General features: G+C 43.0%; 1 protein-coding gene across 1 annotated transcript in view; it reads right to left on the bottom strand.

The window, feature by feature from the left end:
- The window catches only part of ZCCHC14 (zinc finger CCHC-type containing 14), a 46,436-nt gene that overhangs the window by 7,206 nt on the left and 27,135 nt on the right, over positions 1–12,095 (bottom strand). Inside the window, exons 3-7 of the mRNA XM_066327485.1 lie at positions 5,615–5,688; positions 2,951–3,022; positions 2,630–2,739; positions 571–665; positions 419–473 (exon numbers count right to left, since the gene is read on the bottom strand). Of these exons, the coding sequence (XP_066183582.1) occupies positions 419–473; positions 571–665; positions 2,630–2,739; positions 2,951–3,022; positions 5,615–5,688 (406 nt within the window). The remainder of the gene's footprint in view (positions 1–418; positions 474–570; positions 666–2,629; positions 2,740–2,950; positions 3,023–5,614; positions 5,689–12,095) is intronic.

Raw genomic sequence — 12,095 nt, 5'->3', positions numbered from 1 at the left:
GAGTTGTGTCACTTGGAGTTCAGCTGCTGCGGCCACAAAAATCGGGATTGTGAGAAATACCATCCCATTGGAGCCAAGGTATGGATTTGTACCTGCCCCTGTGCCACAGCTCAGTCAATAAAACAGGGCAGTTCTGGCAGAGGGTGAAACTGATCTTCACCTTACAGTATTTTCCTTCAATAATCACAGATATTAAATATTCTGCTGCCTCTCTGTGATTTAAAAAAAAGGCCTTTTGCATTATTAAAAAGAAGTAAAGATGCCCAAATATAATCCTATGGAAATTTTTAATCTTTCCAGATGGAAGTGGCAAAGGAAGCCACGATATTGACTCCTTGAAGGGGGGGTCTGGGTTTTGTTGGAGGAGATGAAAACTGCCTCTTAAGAGAATGAGTTGTAAACAAGATAAATATTTCACCTTCCAGATGTTCCCAGCGTAGTTCCTACTTTATAGAGGGAGGGGTTGCCAGGATCTGGAAACAAGGAACAGAGTCACAAATGGCATGAGTTTATGAAATGCAGTACAAAAAAAAAAAAAAAAAGAGTTTTTCAAATTTTATTTCAACTCACTTGAGCTCTGAAGTTGCTGTGAGGGAGATGAAGTGCTGAAGAACTTCCTGACGTGGTCGTTTTTCACCACATGGGAAGGGAACGGGGCCAGGTACCTGCAGCAAACAAAGCCCCTGCCCTGTTAGAGCCTTCCAAATCCAGCAGGATTGCACTCTGGACAACACACTTGGAACTTAGACTGGAAATTTGAAAGCTGAAACACACCATGCAATTCTGAATTCTGGGAATTTATGGATAATTTTTATTCTTAATACCAAACCCTGTTACCCCGGGGTTGTTTTCACTCTGCTGAGTGTTTCAGCAAAGCTGCTTCATTTAGGAACCCTGAACACTCCTAAGGCAGAAAATGTTCAAATGTAAACTTGAAAATTGCCTTTCAAATGCAGGGACCTGAGGAATATAAAATAGACACGGATCTGTTATTGAATTTCCTCCTCTTGCAGATAAACAGCAGATGCGGAGTCTGGCAGTTTGGGGAAAAACTTCTGTCACGTTTTCCCTGTGCCTCTTTGAAGGGAAAAGAGCCCTTCCAGCAGCATTCCAGGGTCTGGAGGGGCCTGTGGGAGGCTGCAGAGGGACCTGGGACAAGGGGTGGAGGGACAGGACAAGGAGGGACAGCTTTGAGCTGGAAGAGGGTGGATTTAGAGAAATTGGGGAGAAATCCTTCCCTGGGAGGGTGGGCAGGCCCTGGCACAGGGTGTCCAGAGAAGCTGTGGCTGTCCCTGGATCCCTGGAAGTGCCCCACACCAGATTGGATGGGACTTGGAGCAACTTGGGATAGTGGAAGGTGTCCCTGCCCACGGCAGGGGTGGGACAGGATGAACTTTGATGTCCTTTCCAACCCAAACCACTCTGAGATTCCACAAAAAAAAAACGCCAATCTCGCAAAACTTTGCACCTGCACACACCCAGAGGTGCTTTCCCAGCTGGAAACCCCAGAGCTGACTGCTGGATTTCACAGCTGAGCAGCACCTCGGAGCAGCCTCTTCCTTCCCTGAGCTCTGGCAGTGCAGTTGCTGCTCCATTAACCCAGATTTAGAGAGGCTGTTGTTCCCAAACAGCAGCCACACACATCCCCTGCAGCCTCCCAAATTCTGCTTGGAGCACAGCAAAGGAATGGGAATGCTGCCTGCCATGAAAAATAATCCAGGCATGCACCTGCTGGCTGCTGCCTATGGAAAACCAATATCCAGCAGTAGGGAAAAGAAGTGTAAAGGAGAAGCTCTAATAAAGTTAATTAATATTTTAAAGTGTCGTTTAATTTTATAATAATATCGTATTAGGATCAGAATACTGTTAATATTACAATAATCTCATTTTGCATAGATAAAGACAGTAGCAGCTGAAAAGAATTTAAGTCACTCCCGATTTTCCTAGGAAAATCAGATTTAGAAAGAGAAACCTGATGTGATCTGCCACAGATTGTGGTATTTAAAATACTGGTTTATATTAAATAATGGCCAGATGATTTGTGATAATTTGAGGAGGCACAAACTAAGGCTTCAAAAATTTCTTAGCTGTTAAAGGCTTCCAAAAACGTAATCATTTAGTGGTATCTAAATACATACCTAACTTTTAAAATTAAAGCAAAATAAACACGACAACCTGAAACAACAGAGAAAATAAAAACTCTGTGAAAGGGGGAAAAAAAAAATCCCCACAACTCATTCCTCAATACAGATGGGTGAATATTCAGGCTTCTATTTTTTTCCTGAGTTTTAAGCAGTTGTTTTAAGCAATTCTGGTTATTTTTGTGTCCAAAACAAACTTTTGCAAAGCCAGTGATCCTCTATTTGTTCTTCACAAGGAATGAGGAAATATCAATTCTCCAGGAAGCTGAATACAGAATATTATTACCATCTGTATTTCTGAAGAAAGAATTCCTGAAAATTTGTTATGCCCTGGAATTAATGGAACACCGAGGAAAAAAAAGCTTAGGATCAGGCTCTAATTTCTTTGAAGTAATTTAGATTATGGAGATAACATTTCTATTTCCTGTTTTTTCCCTTTTGCTTGGTGAAAGAAGTCAAGACAAAAACCCCACAAAATCCCAGCATACCTCAGGTCTGATTCCAGGTCCATGTGGTTCCGTTCCAGGTAAAATGAATCTGGACCAGATAAGCAGGGAATGAATTTCTCCAAGTTTTCTTCTGGATACAGCTGAGACAGCTAAAGGGGGAGGATATGACAAATTAAAAGTGAAAAGAAGTCTTGTTATTTCTGTGAGATTCAAGCCACCGCCAGTCACAAAACAAATATTTTACGAAACTCGATCTGAATTACCTTGGCACAATTTGAAAAGTATCATTGAACAAAATTAGAGAAGAGGGACAAAATATTTTTTTTCTCATTTTCAAAGTGTTTTTCTGATCGTCTTTACCTTTGAAATAAATTCAGTCACTTCAGCAGAAGATTTGGTTACCAACGTCACCGAAGAATCAGACCACAGGACCTTGGGGAGGAGCAAGAAGGATTTGCTTTAGTAATTAATTTAATTTGGTTCCTCAAAATTCAGTAATTGGTATCAACTGTCCCTCACAGATGTTGTGATGGGTGACATCAATAAGGAAACACTTTTATTATTTTTTTTTGTGCACAAGGACAAAACTGCTGCCCAATTCTTGCTGGTTTTACATTTAACAACTTCTGTGGATGCTTGGAAAAGTCCCTCAGAGTTTTACACTGCAGACATCCAGAGTTAAGCAACCAACCATGGAGTAATGGAATTTTTTCCCCTCATTATTGTTAAAGAAAACAGCTGGTTTGTAGGATCTGCTTTCCAACAAGAAAGGCTCCCCTCACACAAGGCTGCCTGTTGCTAATTAATCAACTCCATATGCCACGAGAAAATTGGGGATGGCAGCAAAAACCCAGGCAAAACCTTCCCAGTGAAACCTGCAGCTCCTGCTCCAGACTCCATCTTGTCCATGCCTTAAAAAAAGGGAATATTCACTATCTCTTCCCATACAAACAAGTCACGACATCTTTGGATATTGAAGCATTTATTGCTTGGGAGATGAAGTTTAACTGAGCCAAAAATCAGGATTTCTTGGCTTGAGGAGAATCACCACGAGACAGGCCAGGGATGAATCCCTATGGATCCAAAATATTCACTGGAGGAGTCTGGGAGGCATCTGGATCCATAGGGGAAGGAGCTGGGTGGATGTTTCAGGATCACAGAGCAGCCTCTCACATGATTATTAGTTTCAATGACAACTCCAAACATACACAAAGTTTTTTTCCAGCCATCCCAAAGCTGCCAAAAAGAGTGAGGAGAGGATTTCAAAATACATTACATAAGGGAGGAATTTCCTCTCAGCAGAGCTGTTATACAAAAAAAAATAGGGGGGAGAAAGAAGACAGAAAATCTCGAGCGGTTTTATCAAGTTTGTGGGTTGGTTTCGGATTTTTTTAAAGTTTGTGGTAAATAAATATTTTTTTTAAATTCATAAGGAATTTCAGAAAGTACAGAAAATACTCTCTTTTTTTTCCTAGTTCTGTGATAACCCGGCAATTGTCATGACTTCTGTTTTAGCTTGAATTTTCAATACTTATAAAACAATAATGTGAACTGTAAATGGGGGGAACAATAGCACTGCAAACACTAAACTGCTCCATCCATTGACCTGCTATTCCCAAGCTCCTGAACAGAACAAAACCATCCCATAATTGGGGTTTTAACCCAGCAAACAGCAATTTCTCAGCTCTGCTCTGAAGTCTCTGCTCTTCCTTCAGTTCAAGCTGTTGAGGCAAACACTGGGTACAGTAATTTCTGTTATTTATAGAAAAATTTGTAATAGGAAAAGAAGTTTCACGAGATCTTAATTGGAGTGGAGACAACTGCAGGCTTCATACAGAGTTTGAAAAGCCCTTGGAAAAATCCTGTCTGTGACTGATGACATTTGGAACAATTGGGGATTCAGGAAATTTGGGACCTTCTCCATGAATCCAATCCTGCCGAGGTTAATGCTGCCAACAATCCCAACAGATGCTGAGCTGATGCTCTGCCCTGGCTGGGAGTTTGAAGGAGTAACTTGGTGAAATCGTGGATAATTTGGATTCTCCCACCTGGTTCTTTTTTGGGGTTCTCCTTTTCTCACCCCTCCCTTTTGGCTCATTAAACAACCCAAAGATGTTTTTTTTTCTGGGGCCGTGCATCCCAAACTTTGGAATCCTTCACTGCAGCTGGGAGAAAAGCAGTTTGTCAGCTCCCCAGCAGCCCCCAGCTCCATCCCTGCCCTTCAGCTGAGGTTTCATGGGATGAACTGATCCCTGGCCCGGAATTGGGAGCAGAAGCCAAGCTCCAGAGGCTGCCTGAGGCCGGGGGAAGGAGCTGCTGCTGTGGTGTGTGGTGAACCACACTCATTCCACAGCTCTGCTCTCACTTCCACTCGCAGTCAGGCTGCCTCCAGCTCACAGACAGCAGTTCCTGCTCTGCCCTTCCTGCTGGATTAACACCCCCCTTCTCTTTGCTGGGAAGGGTTTTTATTCCCTATGGAAAGGCTTTTAGACCATTGTGAAAATCTCCTTCCAGTCAACTCCCCCCAACTCTTGCTCCACAGAGTTTTCCTCGAGCCCTGAAGGATTTCCCAAGCTTTTCTTGTGCTCTCCAACCTTTTGGAAGCATATCCCACAGGCTGCCTCCCTGCTTCTCTCCAGCAGCTGTGCCCTCAGAGCCCACATTGTTCTTTGTCCACATTAAGACTTAAATTCTCTCTGGCTTCTGCATTCCAGCAGAAGAATGGACATTGGATATAGATATGGATAAGCATCCTTCAAGGGTGGCATCGTATTTCCCCCTAAATAAACACTGCCAAAATTTCCTGCATTAAAATGATTTTTTTTTTCCAATCCCCACATACCAACCTCTGCATCATCCAGAGCCATTTATGACTTTCAAATCATTGATTCAAAATTATCAGTCCCAAAGGAGCTCTGCTTTCACAAAGGATTTTTGGGATCCAACAATAAAGTTCGAAATTTTTTAATTCCTCCTTGAAGCATTATCCTCCCTTCTTTCATAGAAAAGGAAACCCAAACTTACCTCAAAGGAATACTCAACATTTCTTTCATTCTTCTTGTGTGCCAGCCCCTTTAATTCCACTTTCTCAACACTCACTGTGGAAAAACAAAGAGAGAAGAGAGAATGAGGAGGTTATTCCTAAATACAGGCAGAAGTGATGATTTTTGGGAAGTGCCAGGCCTTGCTCTGAAAGCGTCCCATAACCTGTGCAGGTGTTCCAGGTGCCCAGTTCCAACTTCCTTCCTCCCTACTTCCTGTTATTTTCACTTCCAGCCTTGGGAAAGCTTCATTCCAAGCACTTTCAACCCCAAAAATCCACTGCAAGCAAAGCTCTCATCACCCCACTCATCGCTGTAATAACACACACACACGGAATTATCTGAATAACATCAAGGAATGAACACCATCCCTCCCAGGGAAACTGGGATGAGGAAAAGCTCTCCATGGTTTCAGAGCCTGGTTTGACAAGTTCAGTGTGGTTTTGTGGCTCTGTTGATGTCCTGACTCCTCCTCTCCTGCAGTTTCACAGGAAATTTCAGCCTCCATTGGAATAAGGTGTAAGTAAAACCAGGATTTGAGTGTGTGGAAAGGATGGAATGCCAGGACAGCTCACTGCCTCCAAAAACACCATTTTATATATCAGATATTTGATGTGTTGAATTCTTGGAGACTCCCACTTCCCAAGATACCCAGATCAGGAATTCACCATGAAAACCTTTATTTCTTTGACTTTTTATTCTCTCATAAATTCCTCCTGCCTTCTGACTGCACTCATGGCGATACACACATGGGTTTTTTTCCTTCAAAAAACCAATTTACACTGGTTTACAACTAAAAAAGCAGAATTATCCCAGCCCAGTGTCACTAAAATTTTACCTGTGAGTGACAGGTGCCTGCAGGGACACATGCTGTGCCTGGTGTGTTGTCACTGAGAAATCCTAACAAGCAGAGCCCAGAAATTTTATTTCCACAGAATCACCTTGGACAAGTTGTTTACCTGTTTTTAGGACCATTTATCATTAACTTTTTGTTATCAGTAAGACTCAAACTAACGTTTATCACATGGAACTTCCTCTTAAGTGCCCAACAAAACACTGCAACGAAGCCACAGAGCACCATTGCAACAGTGACCTGGCCTGTGTCACCTCCCTTGCCCCTGTCCCCAGGGAGGCTCCACCCAAGGCCACCCTCTTGCCCATTTGGAGCTTCCCTCTGTTCCCCAACAGTTGTGGCCTGAAGGTTCCTTTGTGGCCTTTTCAATGTTTTATCGTGTCCTCAGAGAATCCCAGAGTGGTTTGGGTTGGAAAGGACCTTAAATCCCATCCAGTTCCAACCCTGACACCTCCCACCAGCCCAGGCTGCTCCAAGCCCTGTCCAGCCTGGCCTTGGGCACTTCCAGGGATCCAGGGGCAGCCACAGCTTCTCTGGGCACCTGAGCCAGGGTCTGCCCACCCTCAGGGAACAATTCCTGCCCAATCTCCCACCTAAATCCACCCTCTGGCAGTGGGAAGCCATTCCCTGTGTCCTGTCCCTCCATCCCTTGTCCCCAGTCCCTCTCCAGCTCTCCTGGAGCCCCTTCAGGCCCTGGCAGGGGCTCTGAGCTCTCCCTGGAGCTTTCCCTTCTCCAGTGAATATTCCCAGCCTGGCTCCAGCCCTTGGAGCAGCTCCATGGTCTCCTCTGGATTCATTCCTGCAGTTTTTCCCACTGGAATCCCAGAGTTGGATGCAGCTCTGCAGGTGGGCTCTCAGGTCCTGCTCATTCACAAATGTTGTCACCTGGGTCTTGGCTGCTTAAAAATCTCTTCTTTGAGTCACATTTGCAGGGAAAATTTGAAGAGCCTCCAAATTCAGCTCTACAGATGTTTGTGCCTTGTCTTCACATGGAGAAAATGAACATTCCTGTTTCTGATCCTCTCAACTGTTCCTCCTCCATGTAATTCCCAATTCCAGTTACATCAATCCCTGGGCTTATGAATAATGTCAATTCATTACTTACTGCTTTCTCCTGCACATTCTGCTTTTTGGAGAGGTTTGTTCCTTTCAAAAAGATTTCACTGGGTTTCTCTCAGGCTTCTGAAATGATCTTGTGCCACATGCTGAGCACCACAGGGATCAATCTGCTCACCAGACATGGCTGAGCCATCCAGACAATATTTAGTGGCACATGAAGGTTTGAACATGAAGATTTGAACATGCAGAATGCTAATTAAAAAAAAAAAATCTACCTCAGAATATTTATTTCAGAGAATTCAGGGCCCCCTGAGTTGTGATCACAGCTAAAATAAACTGAATATTGACTGGAACTGTGAGTACTACAGGACTGTGAGGAGAAAGAATGTGTAAAATGGGTATTGAGAGGGGGAATGTGGTGAAGCAGCTGAAGGATGAGCAAATAACTTGCAGAAATCCTGGTGTCAACTGCTGCAACATCTGGTTTTGAAAACACACAGCCAGCATTATGCAACATTTGTTGTTTATAGCAAACCCAGCCATCACTTTTCTGCAACTGTTCTTATCGTTTGGCATTTCAAAAGGACTCAAATCTCATCTCTTCCAGTCATTCCTTTTTCATCTCCAGCAATTCCAGCAGAATTGGATAACCTAGAGACATAAAATCCAGCTATTCCTGTTTCACTCTGTGGGTTAATAACAGACCTTAAATCACCTCTGGATTTTGTGGTGCTGACAGTGCCACAACCTTTTCCTGCTCAACGTCTGGGCTGAACTTGCCCAGTGAATAAAATCCCCTGCAGTGAATTTATCCATGAAAAAGGATTGCAATTAGAAAAAAATAGACCTTTAGGTAAAGATTTTTGCACTGATCTTGTAAGATTAGATCTGTTCTAAAGCAGGAAATGCAGTTTAGTGTCCTGCAGGACAGGTTGTAGGCACAACCAACTGAGTAATTCCTAATATTTCACAAAGAGCTCCAGGAATTTTCTCCCAGCTAGCTAAAATACTACGAAAAATATCACCTGCCCAAAGAAATCTTGTTTAATTTATCAAGTTGTATGTTTGTGTTCTGTGGCCTCTCACCTACTCTGTGTGTTGTTTAACTTCTGGTTGGTTTTATTAAAAGAACCTTCCTAAACCTACCCTGAAGCTTAACTTTATTCCATCAGTGATACAGAACTCCAGAAGAAAAGGTGACATCCACCAAGTACAAAGGGTGGGGGAAAAAAAAAAAAAAAAAAAAAAAGGGATTTTTATTTACTTTTTACTCTCAAAAGCTCAAAGAGCTGACTCTACTCAGTATCCCAATAAATGAGTCCAGGAGCAGAAAAACCTTTGTACAGAATTAAGGAAACATGATACTTACTGATGACTTTTCAGGATGCTGAATTCAGCAAAACTCCCAACTTCTCAAACCAAGGGATACAAAAAAGCTCAAGTTTCTAATTCAGGAGATTCCCAGAGTATATTTGCACTGGCAAAGGGGCACACAAAGCTTTTTGCTGCCGACATTTATCCATAAATATCTGGGAAATTCCAGCAGGTGAGTGGAACAGCTGGAGGAGAGCCCCAGGGAAGGGGGAGAGGAAAACAAAGGAGGTTGGAGAAGCTCAGGGCAGCAGGAGAAGCTCCAGCAAGGCTGTGGCACTCCCAGTACCTTCTGGCATCATCCCTCCAGGATTTCTTTTTTTTTTAATTATTATTTGCTGTTTTCTTTAAACACCAGAACAGCATTTCCCATGTAGTTTTGAAATATATTTCATGGTATCCAGCATGAAAGGCTGAGAGTGGAATCCTCCAGCACTGAGGCACAGCCAGGAATGACAGCCAGGACAGGAGCAATGTCATCCCAGCTCCTTTTCCAACTCTGCCTCCCAGCCCCTGCCCCAAATCCAGGGAAAACACAGCCAGGGAGCCTGCAGACATTTGATTCAGGTCTGTTTTTTGGGATTTTCACCCAGAGCATTTCTCATCTGCTCACTTCAGTGCTTCTGTGAAGGGGACACACAATTCTCTCCCTCTGCTCATGACCAGGTGTTAAATCCTCTGCATTTTCTCCCCCAAAAAAGCAGGAGCTTGGATCTCCTCCTCTTCCCAAAATGGCAGCAAAGCAAAGGCCAATTCCAACCCTTCAGGATTTGCCATTCCTGGCTGGTCAAGGTCAGGGTCAAACCTGCATTGGATGTGGGCAAGGGCAGAAGAGATTTTGGGAAACCACCTCAATATCCCAACAGATCTGGATCGTTTTTAGAATTCCCTCTTTACAACTTCTGCATTCATCCTAATAAAAGGATTAGACAGATCAGTGCCTCAATCCAAACTGAGAATTTTGGGCTCCTTTTACTGAACAAGTAAAGTAATTCCAGATAAATCAGGAGTGTTGATTGTGGCCCAGCCCTTTTCCAGAAAATCCAGTATTTCACCGCTCCATACCTAGTGGATTTCCTTAGATTAAATCCCTGGACGCAGGATCAGTTTGTGTGGGATGTAGCATGGAAATGCCGCTCTCCAGGTGGCAAAAATCTGAGTCTCCTAAAACTGGGTTGAACACCTTGACCAAAAACAGCAGAAAGGCTGCAAGTTATTTTTAAGTTGGGAAAAAAACCCTAAGTAAAATCCTTTCTATAGGAGGCCATAATCATAAATGATGCCTCTGGACTGAAAGATTTATTACATTTTCATTCATGGAAAGAGGCATCAAACACCATGACAAGCAACGAGTTTATGCTGAAAAAGCAGAACAAAGGGAACCATAAAACCCTCTCCACATCCCTGTTTACACAGAAGTGGGGAGAAATGCAGCAGCACCACCACTTTCACATGGCATCTCCTCTTTGTGCTGAAGAAATGCTTCCAAAGCAGCATTACCCAATTCCTGCTGCCCTTCAGATGCCAAAATCTGGGAATAAAATCCCACAGAGGCTCCCCACAACCCCCTCAGGATTTCTGTTCTCATACATACAGGCAGGAGGGAAGGAAATTTTATTTGCTACAGGCAAAGCACATTCATGGCAACAAAACAGCAGAAACTAAAGGAGTTTGTGGGGTATTTGTTTGGGTTTTTTGACTGTTTATCAGCTTTAAAGAGAAGGTTTTTTGGCTGTTTGGCAGAAAACTTCCTACTTTCAATTTTTAAATCTAATAAAGATTTTTATGCAGGCTATGATAGGGAAAGAAAAAAATTCAGGATATCCTCTTGTTCCCAGCACACACACACTGATCCTCTTCTGCACAAACACACAAGGGTTAAATTTTCTCATCACTAAATTTGATTTCCCTGTCTCCTACTTCTCAAAACTGAAATTATTCTTTTACTGGAATAATGGAGGCCTGAGGAAAACCTGCAGAATTAAATATTAGGGTTTGAGTCTGTAGGATGAGAACTGAGAGCTAAATAAGATCAGCATCTTTAGGGTGCCAAGAAGTTGATGTTGGTGCTATCCCGGGATCATTTTGGTTGGAAAAGAGCTCCAAGGTCATCAGATCCAATCTGTGACAGATCCTCACCTTGTCACCAGCCCAGAGTGCCACAGCCACTTATTCCCTGGACACCTCCAGGGATGGGGATCCTGTCCCAGGAGCTCAGATCAGGTCACACTCATGTTTATTCACTAAAACCCCTTTAACAAATAATCACAGAATGACAGAATTATCTTCTAACAGCTCTGTCACTAAAGCCAAGAGTGAGCTGGCATCGCTGAGATCATTTCAGAGGAAGATTTCCCTGGAAGAACATCCCAAAGCCTCACTTCAAACTTCCAACCTTGCCCCCAGCAGGCCCTGAACCCTCCAGATCTGGAGAGGATGGCACTGCAACCATTCAACTTGAACTCTGCTCTGTTCCACAGGCAGCAAAAACACACCTTGGCGTGTTCCATGACACATTAACTCCTGCACAAACCATTCTTCCCCCAGAGATATCTAATCTGCATCAGCTGATGGGCCAGAGTCCAGCTGCAGGAGCACAGGAGGTGCTCTCTGCTGTGGGAGGGCTGCACCTACAGAAATTGCTGCTGGGGAGGCAAAAAACCCATCAAATGCACCCTTAAATGTAATTAGAAGGCATAATTAATTTAATTGATAGAGCCATGAGCTTGTCTATAGAGATACCAGAGGGGAAAATGCTCCCACTCAACAGCACCCAGAAATGTATCAAATATTCCTTTAAAAGAGAGGGGAAACAGGCAAAGAAACAAATGATTGTTGTTTTTTTTTTTAAATCATCTTATTTTGCTACTTCTGGAAAAGGTAAATGTAGGAATAGATGGAGCAATTCTCTCTGCAGTTCATTGCATTGAGTTGTCATGTGAAAATGACCTTTTGTTATTGTATTAGTGAGAAGTGACATCTCAGACCTCTCCAGAAAGATAATTTATAAAGATATTAACCTGTGTTTCACATCCTGCAGGGGTTAGGGATGGAGAAAACACTGTGTGAAGAAGCCAAACTGGGACACTGAAGTGATTCCCAAATACTTCCTGCAAATATAAAGCTGCTGCTTGCCAAGAAATACTTAAATTGAATGTTTAGATTGAAAAAAAAAAATATT

The sequence above is a fragment of the Sylvia atricapilla genome, chromosome 12, assembly GCF_009819655.1.
Source record: "Sylvia atricapilla isolate bSylAtr1 chromosome 12, bSylAtr1.pri, whole genome shotgun sequence".
In the NCBI taxonomy this organism is placed as follows: domain Eukaryota; kingdom Metazoa; phylum Chordata; class Aves; order Passeriformes; family Sylviidae; genus Sylvia; species Sylvia atricapilla.
Note: the sequence above shows the minus strand (reverse complement) of the source record. Positions and strands in the feature narration are given on the sequence as shown.